Source organism: Miniopterus natalensis, chromosome 4, assembly GCF_054644295.1.
Source record: "Miniopterus natalensis isolate mMinNat1 chromosome 4, mMinNat1.hap1, whole genome shotgun sequence".
NCBI lineage: Eukaryota > Metazoa > Chordata > Mammalia > Chiroptera > Miniopteridae > Miniopterus > Miniopterus natalensis.
Window position 1 is genome coordinate 23,249,906 of NC_142084.1, and position 23,054 is coordinate 23,272,959.

Sequence of the window (23,054 nt, forward strand, 5' to 3'; positions counted from 1 at the left end):
ATAATCAAAGCACCATTTCCTAATCGAAAACTTTAATTAGCTTTTCTTCCTTAAATTAATAGTGATTTCAACCAAAGTATTCTCAAATAGTTGTTGCATCATATAAAGCTGTCTTGGCAGTTTTTTGACCTAACTCAAGCCAAAAAATTCTTTAGTTACCTGTCTAATGGTTTAAAATGTAATTAGCAGATTAAATTTTTATTAGTATAACACATTATAATTTAGTTTAGTAATTTTAAGTTGTGTTTCTGCGGTATTAAAGTAGTTTATTTCTTTCTACTATTCAATCCCCTATTTCACAAAACATTGTTAGAACACAAATCCCACTACTCCTGATAATAAAAGAAGAGGCCTGTTAACAAGTACTCCAACTTCGCAGACAGCTGGTTTAGAGGTAAGTAATAGTATTTGTACTTTGTAGTATCTATTTCCTGGCTTTCCTTCTGCCCTATTATTCTGTCACGCCAGGGGAATCTTGCACATAGAGAATCAATAGTATTTTTATTTTTCCGTTGCATAAACACTTTTACTGGAAGTACTATATATATTGCTATACATAAAAGAAAGAAAAAAAGAGTAGAATACTGCAGCACCAACCTGTCTTGATCTCTATCTGTCCCTTTCTACCTCTGACTCTGATTCTTTGACTGTCAGTTTCAGTCTTTTGGCTCACAGAAAGGGTAGATGGATTTCATTTAATAGGCCCCTGATAAATATTAATTGGATGAAGAATAGGAAAAAAAATTACATGATGCTACAGCTGATAAGAATACCTATTTAAATAATAACTTTAAAACTAAAGAGTATTATAATCTTTATAGATTGATTTATCCCCAGTTAAACATGCATCTTTTGAAGAACTATTTCCAAAATGTCAGCAATTATATTAATTCAGATAAAATTGTTCATATGTCAAGTACACAAGAAAATGCTTCTAATGAAATAGTATGTTTCAACTTTCCTTTAATTATTTAAAAATAACTGGTTTTGCAACATTTAACTTCTACAGAAGAGTAATATATTTTATAGATTGATCTATCCTCAGTACAAAAAGCATCTTTGGAGGAACTATTTCCAAATGTCAGCAACTGTGTTAATTCAGATGAAATTGTTCCTGTGTCAAGTTTGCAAGAACATTCTTCAAGTGAGGTAGTATTTTCAATTTTCCCTTCAATTACCAAAAGAAATACTTGCTGTTATATTAGATACTTTGTATATGAGATACTTTAAAAAAATCTGTAACTCAGTTAAGGTTAATATCATGTACATGTGGAATCAGCTATCAGTTACAATTCCAAAGAAAGGGTGTTATGCTGCCACAGCCAAAACATTTTTCATCCTCAGGACTAGGGTGTATTAAACAACTAGAGGAAACAGTATTATCCTACTTTGATCCAAAACTCCATTTTGTCTTTACATATAAATTGTGATCACCAACCTCATTATGTTATATGAAAGTACTATGCTTCGTTAATAAATACATAAAACTCATGACTCTAAGTGCCATGGGGGTGTGGGTGGGAATAGAGAGAGGGGATGAACAGAAAAAGAGAGAACAGAAAGAGAGGAGGGAAGAGAGAAAGGGCCAGAGAGAAGAGGCAGAGATACAGAGAGACAGTAAGATGGGAAAGAAGCAGAGAGAAAAAGAAATGAAGGAGAACTTTAGGGTTGTGTAGCAGTTCAGTGTAGCCAGACCTTTTCAGTGTGACCTTGGGGTAAGGGTGGGGATCCAGGTGGTGAAGGGAAAATGAGAGATGAAATTGTAAAGATAAACCAGGATCAAGAGAGTAAAGGGTCTTGTAATCTGTATTAAAGAATTTGGATTTTTTTCCTCGAGGGGAGCCAATAAAGGATTATGAACAGGAGATGACATCAGATGTTCTTGTATAAAATTTATTCTGGCTCCAGAGTAGAGAACCAATTGTAAAAGGCTGAGACTAGAGGCAATTAGGAGAATAATAACAACAGAGCAGAAATAAATGTAACAGACTAAAAAGTCAAAGGAAAAGATCAGTGAAACTAAGAGCTACTTTTTGAAAAGATAAACAAGATAGACAAACCTTGAGCAAGACTTGATAAATAGAGGTCTCAAATAAATAAAATTAGAAATGAAAGAGGAGACATTACAGCTGATACCACAGAAACACAAAGGATTATAAGAGACTACTAAGAACAATTATACACCCAAAACTGGAGAACCTAGAAGAAATGGCTAAGTTCCTAGAAACACAGCATGCCAAGATTGCATAATGAGGAAATAGGAAATCTGAACAGACCAATAACGAGTAAGGAGATTTATTCAGTAATCAAAAAGTACAAGACTAGATGACTTCACTGGTTAATCCTAGCAAACATTTAAACTAGAAATAATACTTATTCTTCTCAAACTCTTCCAAAAGCTAAAAGAGAGCACTCCCAAACTCATTTTACAATGGCAGCATTACCCTGACACTAAAACCAGACAAGGACTCCTCAAGAAAAGAAAATTACAGGCCAATAGCTCTGTTGAACATAGATGCAAAAATTCTAAGCAAAATGGTAGGAAACCAAATTCAACAATACATTAAAAGGATCATACATCACGATCAAGTTGGATTTATTCCAGGGATGAAAGAATGGTTCAATATTCACAAATGACAATATGTGGTATATCACATTAACAAAATGAAGGATTAAAGTCATGTGATCATCTCTATAAATGCAGAAAAAGCACTTGTGTTTAGTGTTGAAGAGAGAAACTGTGAGACTATCCTAATTTTTGTTCCTCTTCAGAGAACTTGTTTATTTTTCTACCTGGTCATTTGTAAGCAGAAAATATCCTTCCTTTGAATGTAATTTTAAAAATTAAAATAAACGGGGCCCTGACTGGGTGGCTCAGTTAGTTGGAACATACTCCCGTACAACAAAAGGTCATGGGTTCAATTCTCAGTCAGGGCACGTACCTAGGTTGTAGGTTCGATCCTGGAGGCAGCTGATCAGTGTTTCTCATGCTGATGTTTCTCTCCCCCCCCTTTCCTCTCTCTCTAAAAATCAATAAAAATCTATCCTCATGTGAGGATTTAAAAAGTAAAATAAAATAAAAGGGAGGAATCCAAAATGGCTGCAGAGTAGCTGGAACCTCTTAATGCTTGCTCCCAACACTGGAAGGATTTGTAGCTAAATTGCAGGACAACCGACTTGAAAAACCAGTTGAAGTGTAGCTGATTTTAAATATTGTGAACAGGGAACACAGAGGAAAGACAGGAGACACAGAGAGGGTGAGGGAACTCGAGCAGGTGCAAGGTTGGGAAGCCGAAGGTTATTCTGGCAGCTGAGCCCCCACCCTGAGAGCATGGGGTCTCAGCCCCATGCAGGGATCCCCAGTTCAGAAAAATAGAGAAGGGAAGGGGAACCTGTGTAGCACTGGGTGGTGGAAAGTCTGCTTGGGAAGCTCAAACCACAACATCCCAAAGAATGATCTCTTTTTTTGCAGCACCAGGCAGGGAAAATCACTCTGATCTGGGGCTGGGGGCCACATGGCAAAAGTTCCACATGGCAGAGCTCTGCCACGAAGAGGGCTGATTGGTATACCTCAAAGTGTCTCTGAGATGTCCTCCATCCCCTGGAAGGACATTGGGCAGAGAGCCGGATGGGGGCTAGTCTGTGTGCCTGGGGGGAGGGGGAGAGATCTGACTAGTCCATCTCATTTCCAACTCAAGCACACGGATGGTGCCCCGCCCCCAACCTGCGCAACTGATAGGTCTGCCTGGATGTGTTGTGATCCGAGTCAAAGGAAAACAGCGTGGGGCTAGAAATTTGTGCCATCACTGCTTGTTCTGACGGCACAGGGAACATGGACATTTGGCCTGTTGAAGCCTGGGCGGAGGCCCTGCCCAAGAAGGGCCAGCTGCAGGGAAAGACTGGAGTGCCTTTGGATCCCCTCCTACTTTGTGTGGTGGTATGTGCCAGGGAGCCAGGAGGAGCTGAGGTGTTGCAACATTATGTCCTGGTTAGCTTTCTGTCCAGGAGACAGATGGGCGTGTGCTGGGTCCTTCCACAGTGAGTACAGCCAGCACCCAGCGCAGCCTTGGGAAAGAGAGGAAGTGCCCCCCCACTCCTACAGATTATAAGCACCCCCCCCAATGTGAGTCTATTTAAACCACCCAAGCCAGGTCCCAGAAACCCCCCACAGAGTGTCAATCCATTGGGGAAGGGAAAGCAGCACAGAAAAGGGACATTCAAGGGGCGAGACCTGAGGCAGATCTAGTATTTGGGTTTTGGAGGTCTTGACCGCCAGACTGTTTGGGGCTCCATCGTCAGACTGGTGGCAGAAAGCCAGGCAGGGACAGCAACTAATATTGATTGTACCAGAACACCTACTGGGAGGCTTGTGAACAGCACACCAAGGGACATCTGAGCAAAATCCAGCGAGAACCACAAATAGCAGATCCGAAAGGTGAACACAGTAGGCACCGAAATCTGCGTAATAGAACTCAACTGTTTTTATTATTTTGTGTATAATTTTTTCTTTTTAAATTTTTTATATTTCATTTATTTTCTTCTTCTTTTCTGTCATATCTCTTATTTCTCTCTTTCCCTGTCTTCATTTTTTCTTTTTCTTTGATCTTTTAATATTTATTCATTTATTTTGTTTTTCTTTTACTATTCCATATATTATTTTATTCATTATTATTACCTTTAAAAATTATTATTTCATATATATTTTTCTCTTCTTATTCTTTTTTTTTCTTTTCTCCACCTTTTCTTCACATTCCCCTCTTTCATTTCGTTCTTTCTGTTCTAATTCTTTTGGTCCCTTGTATTATAGTATTATTATTTTTTTCTTATTTTTTTGTTATTAGTGGTGTTATTTTCTTGTTATTAGTTTTTATTTTTTGTGTGTGCGTGCTCGCGTTGTTACTGGATTGATCTTGTTTTGTTCTGTTAGCACCTGCATAACAGTTGCCACGATGTGAGCCTCATAGCCAGACTGAGGGCTAAGCCCACCCACAAATGGGACAACAGCAATCAAGAGCCAGTTACAATAGGAGGGCCCACATAACCAACACAAGGGACATTCTTAGAACACCGAGCTCAAAAGATCAAGGAGACTACACCAGTGGGTCCTACAAGACACCCACTACAGAAAGCCACCTCACCAGGACTGGGAGTCATAGCAGATCTACCTAATGAATGGAAACAAGCACAAAGATACAGCCAAAATGGGGAGACAAAGAAGCAGGCCCAAGTGAAAGAGCAAGAGAATCCTACAGAAGAAGAGCTAAATGAAATGGAGATAAACAGTTTATCAGATATAGAATTTAGAGTAATGATTACAAGGATGCTCAGCAGCATGCATAAAGACATAGAAACCATGAAAAACAACCAGTCAAAAATGAAGAATGACATAGGTGAAATAAAGAATATAGTGGCACCTCAATTTTTGAACATCTGTTGACAAACATTTCGGTTTATGAACGCAGTAAACCTGGAAGTAAATGCTTTGGTTTTTGAACACACCTTGGGAGTCAGACATGCCACATGGCTTCTGCTGAATGCAAGATCCTGAGGCCTAGCTGTCGGCTGTTGATCCCTCGGTTTTCTAATGTTTCAGAACTCTTAACGGTCTTCCAGAACGGATTACATTAGAAAACTGAGGTACCACTGTAGACTGGAAGGAATAAACAGTAGATTAAAGGAAGGATCAAATCAGCAAATCAGAAGCCAGGTAGAAAAAAATCAGAGCACCAAAAAGAAAAAAAAAATGAAAAAGCAGGAGGACAGTTTAAAGGTGCTTTCGGACAACATGAAACATAACAACATATGCATCACAGGAGTACCAGAAGTAGAAGAAAGTGAACAAGGAATAGAGAAGCTGTCTGAATAAATAATGACAGAAAACTTTTCTAGTCTGGTGAAGGAAAGTCACACAAGTTCAGGAAGCACAGAGAGTCGAATCAAGATGAACCCAAAGAGGCCCACACCAAGACACATCATAATTAAAATGCCAAAAAATAAAAGAATCTTTAAAAAAAAATTTTTTTTTAATTTATTTCAGAGAGAGGAAGGGAGAAAGAGAGAGACAGAAACATTAATGATGAGGGATAGTCACTGATTGGCTGCCTCCTGCACACCTTCTACTAGGGATCAAGTCCACAACCTAGGCATGTGCCCTGACCAGGAATCAAACCATGATCTCCAGGTTCACCGGTTGATGCTCAACCACTGAACCACAAAGGCCAGGCCAAAGAGAGAATCATAAAGGCAACAAGGGAAAAGCAATTAGTTACTTGCAAAGGAGCTCCCATAAGACTGTCAGCTGATTTCTCAACAGAAACACCATAGGCCAGAATGGAATGGCATGAAGTATTCAAAAAATGAAAAGCAAGTATCTGAAACGAAGACTAGACTATCCAGCAAGGCTATCATTTAAAACTGAAGGTGAAATAAAGAGCTTCCCAGACCAAAAAAAAAAAAAAAAGGCTGAAGGAGTTTATCACCCCCAAACCAGCATTGCAAGAAATGTTTACGGGACTGCTTTAAGAAGAAGAAGAAATAGAGAGTTAGAGGAACATAGGCACAAAGAATTGAAATGGCACTAAATAAGTTCCTATCAATAATAACCTTAAATGTAAATGGATTAAATGCTCCAATCAAAAGACATATGGTTGCTAAATGGATAAGAAAACATGACCCACATATATGCTGTCTACATGAGACCTACTTCAGAACAAAAGAGTCACACAGATTGAAAGTGAACAGATGCAAAAATACATTCCATGCAAATGGAAACGATTAAAAGATGGGGTAGAAATACTTATATCTGACAAAATGGACTTCAAAACAAAGGCCATAACAAGTGACAAAGAAGGTCACTACATAATAATGGAGTCAATCCAACAAGAGTATATAACCCTGGTAAGCATATATGCACCCAATGTTAGAGAACCTAAATATATATTTTTAATTCTTGGAAGAGTTTAAAAGAGATTGACAGCAACACAGTGTAGTAGGGGACTTTAACACCCCTCTGACATCACTGGATAGATCTTCCAGATGAAAAATCAACAAGGAAACAGTGACCCTAAATAAAACACTAGCTCAGAAGGATTTAACTGCTATTTACAGAACATTTCATCCCAGAGTTGTAGAATATACATTCTTCTCAAATGCATATGGAACATTCTCAAAAATAGATGACATGTTAGGACATAAAATAAGCCCTAACAAATTCAAGAAGATTGAAATCATATCAAGCATCTTCTCAGATCACAATGGCATGAAACTAGAAATCAACTACAATAAAAAAAAATTCAAACACATGGAGGCTAAATGGTATGTTATTAAACAGTGAATGGGTCAATGAGATCAAAGAAGAAATAAAAAACTTCCTGAAAACAAATGAAAATGAACACGCTACAACCCCAAATCTATGGGGCACAGTGAAAGCAGTCACAAGAGGGAAGTTCATAGCTTTACAGGCCTATATCAAGACACAAAAATCTCAAACAATCTACCCCTACACCTAAAAGGACTAGAAAAAAATGCAACAATAAAAGCCCAGAGTAAGTAGAAGGAAGGAAATAATAAAGATCACAGCAGGAATAAATGACATAGAGACTAAAAAAAAACAAAAACAAAATACCAAAGATCAATGAAACCAAGAGTTGGTTTTTTCAAAAGATAAACAAGATTGATGAACCTTTAGTCAGACTCACCAAGAAACAGAGAGAGGATCCAAATAAATAAAATCATAAATGAAAGAGTTGAAATAACAACTGACCTAGAAATACAAAGGATTGTAAGAAAATGCTATCAACAATTATATGCCAACAAATTGGACAACCTGGGTGAAATGGGCAAATTCCTAGAAACATGCAATCTTCCAAAACTCAATCAGGAAGAATCAGAAAGCCTTAATAGACTGATGACAACTATTGAAATTGAAGCAGTAATTTAAAAAAAAAAAACTCCCAGCAAGCAAGAGTCCTACCAGATGGCTTTAGAGGTGAATTTTACCAAATGTTCAAAGAACACCTATCCTCAAACTATTCCAAGAAATTCAAGAGAAGGGAAGAGTTCCAAGCTCTTTTTACAAGGCCAGCATTATTCTAATTCCAAAACCATATAAAGATACTACACAAAAAGAAAATTATAGGTCAGTATCCTTGATGAACATAGATGCTTAAATCTCAACGAAATATTAGCAAATCAGGTCCAGCAATACATTAGAAAGATCAAACACCAGGACCAAGTGGGATTTATTCCAGGGATGCAGGTTGGTTCAGTATTCAGAAGTCAATAAATGTGATACATCATATAAACAAAAAGAAGGATAAAAATCACATGATCATATCAATAGATGCAGGAAAAGCATTCTGCAAAATCTAGCTCCCATTTATGGTAAAAGCTCTCAACAAAGTGGGAATAGATGGATCATACTTCAGCAAAGCCATATATAAAAAACCTACAGCCCAAACCAGTTTTTCTCAGTGGTTAGAGCATCGGCCTGCATACTGAATGGTCATGGGTTCGATTCTGGTGAGGGCCACATGCCTCAGTAGCAGGCTAGGTCCCTGGCCCCAGACTCAGCTCATGCAGAGAGGCAACCAATCGATACGTCTCTCACATCGATGTTTCTCTCTCTCCCTCCCACTCTCTAAAAAAATCAGTGGGGAAAAAAAAATCAATGGAAAAAATATCCTCAGGTAAGGATTAACAACAACAAAAACAAAACAAAAAACTTACAGCCAACATTATACTCAATGGGCAAAAACTAGAAACTTTTCCCTTAAAAAAAAACTGAAGTTTCCCTTAAGGTCAAGGACCAAGACAGGGATGTTCGCTTTCACCACTCTTACTCAACACAGTGCTAGAAGTCCTAGCCACAGCAGTCAGACAAGAAGAAGAAATAAAAAGCATCCAGATTGGAAAGGGGGAAGTAAAACTCATTATTCACAGATGACATGATATTGTCTATGGAAAACCCTTTATAATCCACCAAAAAACTAGTAGATTTAATTAATGAATTTTGCAAAGCAGCAGGATACAAAATTAATATCTAGAAATTGGTTGCATTTTTATATACAATAATGAACTCTCAGAGAAACCAAGAAAACAACCCCATTTACCACTGCAACCAAAAAAATAAGGTACTTAGAAATAAACTTAACTAAGGAGGTAAAACACCTATATTCTGAAAACCATAAGTCACTGAAAAAATAGAGGAAGGAACAACTGGAAGCATATATCATGCTCATGGATTAGAATTAACATCATTAAAATGTCCATACTACCGAAAGCAATCTATAAATTCAACACAATCCCTATTAAAATACCAATGGCATATTTCACAGATCTAGAACAAATATTCCAAAGATTTATATGGAACCAGGAAAGACCCTGAATAGCCTTAGCAGTCTTGAGAAAGAAGAACAAAGTTGAAGGGATCACAGTACTGGATATCACACTATACTACAAGGCCATTGTAATCAAAACAGCCTGGTAGTGGCAAAAGAACTGGCATATAAATAAATGGAACATAACAGCCCAGAAAACAACCCATGCCTTTATGGTCAATATTTGGCAAAGAAGGCAAAAGCATACGATGGAGTAAAGGCAGTCTCCTCAATAAATGGTGTTGGGAAAATTGGACAGGTACATGCAAAAAAGTGAAACTAGACCACCAGCTTACACCATACACAAGAATAAACTCAAAATGGATAAAATACTTAAATGTAAATTGAGAAATCATAAAAATCCTAGAAGAAAACATAGGCAGCAAAATCTCAGACATGTCTCAGAGCAGTATTTTTGCTAGTATGTCTCCAAGGGGAAGGGAATGACAGGAAAAAATAAATAGGACTATAGCATACTAAAGAGCTTCTCATAGCAGAAGAAAGCATGAACAAAATGAAAAGGGAACCTACTGTGGCAAAGAAAATATTCCCAGATGATTCATCAGATAAGGGGTTAATCTCCAGAATATATAAAGAATTTATATAACTCAACATCAGGAAGACAAACAGTCCTATAAAAAAAAATGGGCAAAGGACCTGAATAGACACTTCTCCAAAGAGGACATACAGATGGACAATAGACATATGAAAAAATGCTCAAGGTCACTAATTATCAGAGAGATGCAAATAAAAACTACAATGAGGTGTCACCTCACAGTGGTCAGAATGGTACCTATTAATAAATCAACGAACAACAAGTGCTGGAGAGGATGTGAAGAAATGGGAACCCTAGTGCACTGTTGGTGGAATGCACACTGGTACAACGACTGTGGAAAGCGGTACGGAGTTTCCTCAAAAAATTAAAAATGAAATTGCCTTTTTAAAAAATGTTTTTAATGATTTTAGAAGAAGGGAGAGGGAGAGAGAGAAATATCAATGATGAGAGAAAGTCAGATCGGCTGCCTGCTGCACACCCCCTACTGGGATCTAGTTAGAAACCTTGGACATGTGCTCTGACCAGAAATTGAACTGTGACCTCCAGGTTCCTGGGTTGAAGCTCAACCACTGAGCCACACTGGGTGGGCAAAATGGAACTGCCTTTTGATTCAGCAATCTGATCCCACTTCTGCGTATTTATCCTAAGAATCCTGAAACACCAATCAGAAAGAATATATGCACCCCAATGGTCATAGCAGTGTTATTTACAATAGCCAAGATCTGGAAACAGCCCAAGTGCCCATCAGTAGGTGAGTGGATAAAAAAGCTGTAGTACATTTACATCATGGAATACTACGCAGCTGTAAAAGAAGGAGCTCTTGCCTTTTGGGACAGCGTGGATGGACCTGGAGACAACTGCTAAGCAAAATAAGCCAGTCAGAGAAAGACAAATATCACAAGATCTCACTTATATGTGGAATCTAAAGAACAAAGTAAACTGATGGACAAAATAGGACCAGAGGCATGGATAAATGGAATAGACTGACAGATCTCAAAGGGGAGGAGTGTGGGGTAGACGAGAAGAGATCAACCAAAGAATGTATATGTATATATGCATAACCCATGGACACAGACAATAATGTGGTGGAGGGAGACAAAGGGTGGGAAAATGGAGGACACCTGTAATAGAGTGAACAATAAAAAAAAATAAGTAAAAAGCGAGAAGGGAGCATGCAGTAAGGTATATTTTAAAGTTGCTAAGAGAGTAGATACTAAAAGTTCTCATCACAAGGAAAAAAGAATTTTTTTTGTAATACATGAGGTGATGAATGTTAACTAAACTTGTTGAGGTAATCATTTCACAACATATACTATGTCAACTCATGCTGTACACCTTACATTTATACAGTGTAGTAAGGCAATTATATTTCAGTAAAACTGGAATAAGAAAAGGGAGGGTGGGGGTTTAGGAATATGTTGAGGCCTTTCAGTTCTCTTGCACAATATCTTTTTAGTTCAAACATTTTCTAGTATAACTGATTATTGTTTAATTTTATTTATTCTCTGTTCTAAAATGAATAATTTTTTACTCTTTAAAATTTTTCCATATTTATCTATTCTTCCATTGTTTGCATCTTTTGTTTTCTTCTATGCTTTGAAAGAGCTTCCCAAGTGTTTCCTTCAAAATACTAGAAATTAAGGCAACCTCAAAGAGCAGTTATCTGTATAGAGACTTTTCATTCTGGAAAGGCACTGAGTCTTTGAATTGGAAAAGGGTTGATCTTCAAAATATTTAATGATTCACACAGAGATATAGATACTGATATATCAAAATGGATGTTGGCCCAGTCAGATCAACCTCAGACTGTAAACAACTGTACAGATATTACCCTCAGCTGAATATCAGCCCTGGAGCCTGAGGGTAGATGAGAGACAAAATATCTTTTTTAAGCACTCTAAAAATGGAAGTTTATGAGACTGAGACTTAATAGGTTTTTTTTTTCCAGTTCAGTTTCATAAATTTTAAAATCAATGGAGATTATCTGTATTTATGGTATATGGTAAACTATGGCCACTTTCCTTGTGTGTCTTTTTTTTGAAGGGGGTGGGGGATGAAAGGGGTAAATAATGTTAACTTGTTGCATAGTTTCCAAAAGCTGCAGTAACGAAGTACCACAAGCTAGGTAGCTTCTTAAAACAACAGAAGTTTATTCTTTCACAGTTCCAGAATCTGAAATCAAGGTGTTGACCATGTTCCCTCCAAAGTCTAGGGAAGGATCCTTCCTTGCCTCTTCTAGCTTCCCTCAGCCTCAGGCATTTCTTGGTTTGTGGCAGCATAACTCTAATCTCTGCCTGTATCTTCATATGGCTTTCTTCCCTCTGTGTCTCTGTGTCTTCATATGGTGCTCTCCCTGTGGGGTCTTTAACTGTGTCCAAATTTCCCTCTTCTTATAAGGATACCAGTCATATTGGATTAAGACCCACCCTAATGACTTCATTTTAACTTGATTAAATCTGCAAACACCCTATTTCCAAATAAGGTCATCTTCACAAGCACTGTGGGTTAGGAATTCAACATCACTTTTTTGGAGGTAGGATACAATTCAACTTACAACAGTTATTTTCCTATTTTTCTGTCTAATCAGTCCTATACTCTTTGCCAGTTACCCATATACCTCTCTAGATCTTCATTTGCATCACGTTTTCTGAATTTCAACTTACTAAAGAAGTCTCTCCTGGAGACTTCTGACCTGTTCAATACAGTGTGCTAATTTGCCCCCTGTGACTGTGGCATAGTTGTCATCTTGGGATCTCCCTGCACCATCATCCTGGGAATTCACTTTTGCTCTCTCCTGGGTTAGATTTCCTGTTTCCCCATGACATTCTCTTTCTGCCTTATTTTGGTGGAACTAATCATCCATTACCTTACTGAGAAAAGGGTACATTGTAGAAAAATTATTTGAGAACTTTTGACTGAAACAGTGACTGAAATTGTTTTTATCCATTTTCACATATGATTGGTAGCTTAAGCTAGCCAGAGAATTCTAGGTTGGAAATAATTTTCTTTAGAAGTTTTTCAATATAACTTTATTATAGTTCTAGCTTTCAGTCTTAATTTGAGAAGCATGCTGATTCCTAGTCTTTTATTAACGACCAGCTTTTCCTTCTTTATCTTCAGTGTTCTGAAATTTCATGGTGATGAACTTTAGCATGGTCCTTTTTCATGTATAGAGCTAGAACATGGTGGGTTCTTTTAATCTGGAAATATACACACTTTGGTTTGGGGAAATTTTAAAAATTATTTCATTAATAAGTTGGAGGTCTCTGTTTTTTTCTCCTTTTTCTGCAACATCTATTATTTGTATTGTAGACTTCCCTCTCATCTTATTCTCTTTTAAAAAATCTTTATTGTTTTGTTGTACTCTCTGTGAGAGTCCCTCAATTTTATCTTCTAAATCTTATATTGAAGATTTTACATTTGTGTAATAATATTTTTTCATGCAGAAGAGCTCCTTTTTGTTCTCTGGGAGCCCCTTTATTATAATATATTTGTTTCATGGTTGCCACATTTTCTAATGTTAATTAGTTAATCTTGACAGGTTTTTTTCACTATTTTTTCCCCCAATATTTATTTTTTCACCTGCAAACTGTAGCAAAACATGATCCACTTTATTATGCAGACAGGCATCCTTCTACATTTTTAAAGAATTTAGGCATGTATAAATAGAAGAGTTCTTTAGAAAGAAGAAATTCAAGAATGAATAAAACCTTCTAATTTTGCTTTGTAACTTTCCAGTAGCAATGGTTAAAATGATTTTAGGTCAGTCATTCTGAGATACAGCACCTTAAAAGTGGCTGGTCTGTTTCTCCAGTAACATTTTTTTCACACAACAATGTATTAAAAGTTACAAATACTGATATGCAGAAATAGCTAATTTCTAAGAAAAATATGTACAGTACTGCAACATAATGAATGTGGTATCTGCGATGACTAGCCAATTTTGAATATACATGACACCAGTACCTTTTCCTGCCAATTCACAGGTTAAAAGTTGTTACTGGAGCCCTCTGTTTTGCACATATTACCTGGTGTTTAATACACAAAGCAGGCTTTTTAAAGACTTCTCTTGTGTTTAAAGCTCTGGTCAGTGAAAGAAGACAACAGTGCAGGAAGCGGAGAGATGTAATGTGACCACATAAAAGTTTGTTCCAGTAAAACGTCTATATAAGGCTCTAGAAAGGATTGGTGGATGAGCTTCCTGTTGGAAATTGTCCTGTCAGTGTGCAAATCATAAAAGGATTACTAGATACTTGATCAGCTGCAGCTTGACCAAAAGAGGTTACCACTGGCTTTGTTTGTCCAAATGCTGCAAAACCTGAACCATTGGGCTGTTGAAAAAGTCTGTTAAGGAAACGCTGCCAGGGCTGGGAAGGCAGGCTGCTGGAAGCTGCCACAGAAGGTCAGGTGGGAGGACTGTAGGGAGCAGGAATATGGAACCCTGCAGGCATGCTTATGGATGCAGTGCCAAAGGTCACTGCTGTTGCTCCTCTGGCGTTGGTCTGAAATGCATTTGTAGAAGATGCCACAGAAGGACCACCAGCAGCAACAAATGGATTTGTGGAAGGTGTAGCTCCAAAGGGAGCAGGCTCACTTGAAGAAGCAGACTGTATCTGTGCAGAAGCACCCACTGGCACTGTTCCATAGCATTGCTGCTCGCATTACTTGTGAAAGTGCATGCATTACTGGAGGTGGCTACAGAGCTGAAAATGCTGCCTAGTTGTACTAGACAGCATACTTGTCTGAAGATGCACTTGACTGACTGGGAACTGAACCCATAGAACAAACAAGAGCTTTACATGTGGTCCCAAAGCGATGCCCCTGATCACCACCTTGCCTAACACTGAAGATATTGTCTAAATTAGCAAGTGCCACATATTTGTCTGCAGTCTGTAGACCAGCTTTTTTTTTTGAAACTTTACTAACAGCTGGGAGGTATTGATGTTTCCAAAATCAGCACTGGAGGATTTGGGGAAGTTATCAAAATGAGCAAAATTAGTATTTACTGATCCAGCACTTCCACCTGTAACTTGGCACTGAAAAGGAGAGTGACTTGCTATGGGAAACTTCTAAAATTACTTGAACAACTAGACTGTCCAGATGCATCAAAATTTGCAAAATCTGGATTTGCAGAATTCTGAGCTGCATGACTTGAAATGTGCAAAATTGGCTCTAGTCATTGACTGAGGAGATGGAGCAGCAAATATGTCTGAGTCAAGATCACTTAAAATGTCACACTGCTTTTCCTGCTGTTGTCCTTGAGAGCAACCTACAACACAGGACTGACTAGATGTGCCCTTATTTAAGTGCAGGGCTGGTGCTGAATCTCCTATAAGAGATTTCGGTGATTTGACCTCAGGTGTGTTGCTTGTGCTTCTGGCAGAGGACCCTGAAATAGATACATGAACTGATGCCACCACTTTGGCTTGTTCTGGTGAGACATACCATCTTTTCTTTTCATATTTTTGTTGTAGGAACTCTTCTTGGGAATCCCTGAAGTCTGGAATTTCTGAAGATCTATCATTGAATAATCCTAGCCAAATTTGCTTACAGACTTCATTTCCATGTTTTTGCAGAAATTCAATTTCCTATTGTGTGAATGTTGTCATGGAGATAGGTTTCACCCTATGTAGTGGATTTAACCCTGACAGGCTTCTGGAGCAGGAAGTACAGACAAAGGAGCCCATAGCACATTCACGTAGGTGGGGCCACGCTGGTCCCAATCAAGCACTTTCTGTTGTATAGGAGGCTGGTCATATCCCACAGAATCTTCAAGTGCTTCTCTTCCTGCGTCTGCTTGGTGCTGGTTGCAATGGTGATGGCACAGAGGGAGGTGAGTGGGACCGGGAGTTGCAAGGCGCTGCCCCAGGCCTGCCCTGGTCACAGCTGCCCACCCTCTGTCAGTGTACAATACCCACATGGGACCAGGCTACTGCTGCTCAACAAGCTCTTGACTGAAAAATATAGGCTTCTTTGGGATGGAGTCTCAGCATCACTTAATTTTAGCAGAACACCTCCCCTTTCAACTGCTGGAAATCCCTGGAGAGCAAACCCTTTTCATAGACAAATCCTCCAGTCTTTTACTTGAGTTGGGGAACAGCAGTTACAAGATGTGGGAGAGTAGATCTGGGAATCATACTGCTTTGCCTTTATATAAATATAGCATTCATACAAAAGAGAGTATGCATAGTTTAAAGAAAAAAACAGATGAACGCCCTTGTGCCCACCATCCTAAAAGTGAAGTAGAACATTACAAATACCCCGTCCCCCCAAAAAATAGTGAGTCTCACCATGATGATTCCATTCACACTCTCCCATAAGTAACCATTATCCTGAGTTTTGTGTCATTCATTCCTCCTCTTTTTTAGAACTAAATCTTTACTAAATCTTTTATTTCACGAACAGGGTATATCTCCTCATTTATTTAGATGTTGTCTGATATTTTTCAATAGAGTTTATCATTTTAACCAGAATGATCTTGCATTCTTTTGTTAGATATATATCTTTTTATAAATTACATTTTCTAACGTTGATGGAGTATAAAAATATAATTGATTTGTATATATTTGTACATAGCCCAAACCCAGCTAAATCTTATTAATGATAATATATGTCTGTAGATTCTTTTGGGTTTTCTATGTAGACAGTCATATCATGTATGGATAATAGTGTTGTTTCTTCCCTGTGAATTGTATGTTATGTCCTAGATAAGACCTCTAGTACAATATATTTTATATTTAGGATCTTAAGGGAAATTGTTTTCAAAGTTTCACTGTTAAGGTTAAAGGTTGTGCAACTTACTTTACAGATGACTTGTACTAAGCAGGATAATATGTGGTAACAAACAACTTGAAAAATTTTAGCAGCTAAAAAAATAAAGGTTCATTACCTGCTTACCTCCATTGCACATTATAGTTGACAGAGAAGCCATCTTAAACATTGCTAGAAACTATGACAATTGGAAAAAATGAAGCTCTGGAAGGTCTTCTTACATTGGTAATTTAATGTTTTGGCTTAGCAGTGACATATATCTGCTCACAACTCATTGGCCAGAGATAGTCATATCGCCTTATTGAACCACAGGGTCAGGAAGTGCATCTTTTCTAGTAAAACCCAAAAATCTTTGAGAAACAATGCTCAGTACCACCAACATCCTTTACAAGGTTGAGGACTTACCCATATTTCTAGTTTGCTATGATGTCAGCATGACTTTTATTCAATGTTTTTGGCTTTTTTGGGCGGAGTGTTGCATCTGTTGGGTATATACTTCTATGTTGACATCCATTTTTCTCTCTGCTCTTTGATGTTACCATTTTACTGTCTTCTGACTTCCATATTGCTGTTGCAACTCTCCTGTTAGCCTCATTGTCATTTTCTTGTAAATTGTATGTGTGTATTCAGGAAAGGGTCAACTCAGCATGCCTGCACATTCCCACAGTCTTCAGGACTATCCTGTGGCAAGGCTCCTGAAGATGACCTTGGAGTATTTTGCCTGATAATAATGTCTTTTATGTCCTGAGCCACCCAAATAGTTTATGCTAACAGTATGGTTTACAGTAAACACCTGTTTTTGATGCCTAAGTCTTTGGGCCACCTTGTATCATTTTGACCTTTGGGGGACTGGGGTCTGAGTCGGGTCATTGAGCTTCCCTGGTTGGCAACACTTTGCACTTGGGAGAATGAATTGCTGTTCATGTGACTCAACTAGGAGAGGATAACTCAAAGCTTATCCTCCTGGAGTCAGCTCTATAGGCCCTTTCTCATGGACTGTATGTTTGTACCCTTTCCCTGTGCTGATTTTAACCTGTATCCTTTTGCTGTAATAAACCATAACTATGAGTATAACAGATTTTCTGAATCCTGTGCCTTTCTAGCAAATTGTTGAGCCTGAGTGTAGTCTTGGGTACTGATATATCTTTTTTCTGGCTTTTTTATAATTCTCCTTATCTTGGGTATGCTATAATTTCACTAGAATGTATATATAAATGGATTTGTATTTTTGTTTGCAATTCTTTTTTATTTTAATTTTGCTTGGACTATTAGGCTTCCTGGATCTGTGGACTCATGTCTCTCATCAGTTTGGGAAATTTCTCAGCTATTATCTGCTTTTCTCTCTCTCTGGAATAGTAATTAGCCTGTTAGGCCTCTTCCTATCCTTTATATCTTTCAGCCTCTCTTTACTATTTTTCACTTATTTGTTGTGTTCTGGGTTATTTCTTCAGTAATTGTCTCTTCAGTTGTGTTGACTCTGCTGCTTAAACATTCCATCAGAATTTTACTTCAACAATTTTATTTTTCATTTCAGGAAGTTCTAGTTGTTTATTTTTCTTTTCTTTTTAATGTATCTTTATTGATTTCATAGAGAGGAAGGGAGAGAGAGAGAGATAGAAACATCAATGAGAGTCACTGGTTGGCTGCCTCCTGCACACCCCCAACTGGGGATCGAGGCCGAAACCTGGGCATGTGCCCTGACCGGGAATCGAACCCTGATTGCCTGGATCCTAGGTTGATGCTCAACCGCTGAGTCACGCCCCGTCAGGCTCAGGCCGAATCTTGAATGATAACTCTGACACTCACCTGACCCTGATCATTTATTTTCTTGCTCTTATTTGATAAGAATACTATGGACCTAAATTGGGGATTCCATCATCCTAAGAGTATTTATGTCTGTTTCTGCTATAACAGTTGTAGCTAGGGTTGGATATCAATCTGGGACCACTTTAGCCCCTTTTAAAGATTCTGGCTTAGTGCAAGAATCTCAGGTTCAGCACTTTCTTCTTCCTGCTGGTCCATTTATAGTGTCGTTGTCTGAGTCAGTCACTGTGTCCAGGGGCATGAAGTACATTGATTGGCTAGGCTGGTTCTTATGGCCATCTTCAGGCTCAGAAGTATTATCAGCTCCACTTGATCCATATGGAAGGTGTGATATGCAGGCTGATAGAATGAATAGGTTTTCCCAAGAGAACCAGAAGTACTAGAAGGATGGAAAATGAATGCTGGGCAGGAAAATTGCAAACGTCTACCATCGAGGATGATATGGAATTTTAAAGTAGAAGAAATTTCTATATAGCCTTTATTTTAAATGAGAGGAGCCCTTGATAAGTACATATCTCTACTTTTGTGTTCTAAGAAACACGTCACTTCTGAGAGATAAGGTATTTATTAAAAAAAATATTTTTATTGATTTCAGAGAGAGGGAGGGAGAGGGAGAGGAACATCAATGATGAGAGAGAGTCATTGATTGGCTGCCTCCTGCACCCCCCCCCCCACTGGGGATCAAGCTGGGCATGTGCCCTGACCCGGAATCAAACCTCGATCTCCTGGACATTAGGTAGATGCTCAACCACTGGTATTTTTTTTTTTTCTAGAGACTGCTTGATGGGAAATTGTCAAAATTACATGAGTTGGGAAATCTAGGAAATCTAGTGTTTGACTTGGACTGAAATATAAATTTTGTTTTTGTTTTTATTTTAAACCCTCACTTGAGGACATTTTTCCCATTGCTTTTTGGAGAGAGTGGAAGGGAGGGAGGGAGGGAAACATCAGTGTGAGAGAGACACGTCGATTGGTTCCCCCCACCCATGCTTCCAGACCCGGGCTGGGGATGGAGCCTATAACCAAGGTACAGTGCCCTTGGCCTGAAGTCCGAGGGCTGATGCACTAACCAGTGAGCCAAACTGGCTAGGGCTATAAATTGTGTTTCAATTCTGTAAGTCATGTAAACCCTCTCTCCCACTTTGGAGTGCTTGAGTCTCAACTCTATCATTACTTTCTTTCTGTCCTTAAATAAGTTATCCAACCTCTCAGAACCTAAGTTTCCTCATTTTACAAATGGGGATAATATAATCTGCCTTGCCTGGTTCTTGTGAGTATTAAATAAGCAAATGTTTTAAAACCAATTAGTATCTGGAGTGGATAAGCATTTCATAAATGCTTTTTGTTAATTTTTATGAAATATGGATATTAAGACTATTTGCTTTTGAAATAAAAAAAACATAAAAATATAGAACCTGGGAGAATTATGCAATGTCTGTTCTTCTTTTTCAGGTTCCTTTAAATACATCAGAAATATGTTGTATAATTAGAGCATCACCAGGAACTAGACAAGTGAAAAGTAAAGGTATAATTGTAAAGAAGAAGAAATACTCTCTTCCTAAAGATATTCCTCAAGGTACTGTAGTGTGAATGCAGAGCCTAATTTTAAAAAGCTATAAAACATGTTGTCATTGTAAATTCTTTATATACACAGGAAATTCAGTTATAAATTGTATTCTGAGAATTCTTGCACAAGTAGAATTAGTAAAATTATAAGTTTGGTCAGGTTTCAGAACCTCATTAAACTTTATCTTTTGAAAAATTAGTTAATGCCATTAACTTTAAATGTATTTAAGATGATTCCTCTTATAACTACTTGAAATTTAGTATTGTTTGATTTTATTTTTAGTAGCTTTTTTTTTTTAAAGATATCGAAATATTTTTGCATTTACTTAACATTGGTTGAGCACTTCCTCTGTGAAAGGCATTGAACTAAACACCTTATTATATCTCACTTCTCACTATGACTTTATGATAGACAGGATGTGTACTGTTATCCTCATTTTATATATTAAGAATCTGAGGTTTGCTCTGCCAGGCGTGGCTCAGTGGTTGAGCGTCGACCTAGGATCCAGGCGATCGGGGTTCGATTCCTGGTCAGGGCACATGCCCGGGTTGTGGGCTTGATCAATGACTCTCACATTGATGTTTCTATCTCTCTCTCCCTCTCCTTTCCTCTCTCTGAAATCAATAAAGATATATTTAAAAAAAAAAAAAAAAGAATCTGAGGTTTATAGTAGTATCAATTTATCCAAGATCATATTTCTACCAAGTGGTAGAAAGGAGTTCAATCTTTCTATCTAAACTCCATGTTTAGATTTTTCTGTATTTCCCTCATTGCATATCAGTCCCCATTAATCCTGGTCCCTATTTCTTCCGCAGAGCCTGTCCTGAGCACTCCCTAAATCCACAGAGATCTTTTTCTTTTCTAAGTTCCCTGAATACTTAATTGAGTTCTACTCATTTGACACTTAATAATTTACTACTACTTGACATAATTTATAATGCTGACTTTTTATATTCTTTAGATTATGAAGTTTTCAGGGACAGGGACCACATAATAGACTTCTGTTTCTATCTCTGATAACATTAGCATAGTGGTAGGGAAAAGTAGATGCCATATCAGTCAGGGTTCTACCAAAAAACCCTAGAACTAGTAGGATGTAAATACACACTTCAAAGAATTGACTTAGTGCAATTATAAGGTCTGGCTAAAAACTGTAGGGCAGGCTGGAAACTCTTGGGCAGGAGATGATGTTGGTGCAGTCCTCAGGAGGAATTTCTTCTTCCTCAGAGAAACCTGTTTTGTTCTTAAGGCTTTTCAACTGTTTGGATGAGGCCCACCCACAATATCAAGGATAATCTCCTTTATTTAAAGTTGGTTATTACTGACTGGCTGGCGTGGCTCAGTGGTTGAGTGCAGACCTATGAACCAGGAGGATATGATTCTATTCCTGGTCAGGGCACATCCGTGGGCTGTGGGCTCAGTCCCCAGTAGGGGGTGTGCAGGAGGCAGCTGATCAGTGACTCTCATCATTGATGTTTCTATCTCTCGCTCTCCCTTCCTTTCTCTGAAATCAATAAAAACATATTAAAAATAAATGAATTCAGTTATTACAGATGTTAACCACATCTACAAAATACGTTTGCAGCAACACCAAGATTAGTATTTAATATAATTGGGTAATATGGCCTAGCTGAGTTGACACATACAACTAACCATCTCAGAATCCACTCTTTGTCAACTATGCATTCATACACATCTCCTTAAACTGTATTTAATCTCCAAATAAAAACAGTAACAAAGTCATACTTCTACCTAACATAATGCAACTGTCCTACATACAACCAAAAATGTGCTCTTTCCCCAGAAGAGGACTCAAAGTCCTTGGGTGGTTTACTCTTCTCCTTGGTATTCTGTAGCTCAAGTACTGTAATATGAAGTTAACTGTTATTAATACATCTTATGTTTGATGACATGGGCATAAGAGAGGGAAGAAAACAAAGATACTTGCTTAATTAGTCATGTGGTCATAACTGGTATTTATAACTTCCTTTCTCTACTACCCATTCCATATTCCCTCTGCCCTCAATAAGTGCCTCACCTGGTCATGGTTCTTTAACTGGTGGGTGACACAAACCCTTATTTATGAAGGGTCTGGGACATGACTAGTCCTGCTTGGATTGGGTTGTTGTAGTTTTCCATTGGCCTTAATCACGGGGCACGGTAATACTAAGGGATGCCCTAAGGGATCTCCTGTATTCCAGACATACTCTTCCATTGTGGAGTAGTGGTCCAATTTTTCCGTGGTAGTCAAGATCAATCACCTCAACCAGTACAGTAACTCCTTTCTTTGCTTGTTGACTCAGAGGCACAAGGAGCCTGAAGTGGCCAGGTGGCAGTCTTTTCTTCCAGTTCAATGGAATTATTGTTGTATCTCCTGGTAGATTCATTCCTCCCTTTGGAATTAAGCCTCTAGACCAATAGAGCATAAAGTCATGGGAACAAGAAGCAAAAATTGTGCTAGTGGGTCACCAGGGGTAAAACTGAATGGTCCCACTTTCATTTCCTTCCCCTCAATTTTTGGACCTTTGAATTTTTGTTATGGTATAAACAGTACTGTATATTAGATACTGATCCAGAGCATACACAACCTCCTGGAGAACCTTGCCCCAGTCCTGCAAGGTATTGCCATTTAGCTGGTGCTATAACTGAGTCTTCAAAAGGCCATTCCACCATTCTATTAAGCCAGCTACTTCAGGACGGTGGGGAACACAGACCTGTGAATTCCATGAGCATGGGCCTTCTGCTGTGAAGTGAGTTCCTTGATTAGAAGCAGGGCTGTGTGGGATACCACGATTGTAGGTAAGGCATTCTGTAAGTCCTTGGATGGTGGTTTTGGCAGAAGCATTGCATGCAGGGAAGGCAAATTGATATCCAGAGTAGGTATCTATTCCAGTGAGAATAATATGTTTCCCCTTCCATGATGGAAGTGGTCCAGTGTAATCATCCTGCCACCAGGTAG

General features: G+C 38.3%; 1 protein-coding gene and 1 pseudogene across 1 annotated transcript in view; one reads left to right on the forward strand and one right to left on the reverse strand.

Annotated features, from left to right (window-relative positions):
* MEIKIN (meiotic kinetochore factor) overlaps positions 1-20,118 on the forward strand; it is a 55,258-nt gene extending 35,140 nt beyond the window's left edge. Inside the window, exons 10-12 of the mRNA XM_087815896.1 lie at positions 314-394; positions 1,030-1,149; positions 19,981-20,118. Of these exons, the coding sequence (XP_087672022.1) occupies positions 314-394; positions 1,030-1,149; positions 19,981-20,118 (339 nt within the window). The remainder of the gene's footprint in view (positions 1-313; positions 395-1,029; positions 1,150-19,980) is intronic.
* LOC107525033 (arf-GAP domain and FG repeat-containing protein 1 pseudogene) lies at positions 14,109-16,843 on the reverse strand (annotated as a pseudogene).
* Positions 20,119-23,054: the final 2,936 nt, after the last annotated feature.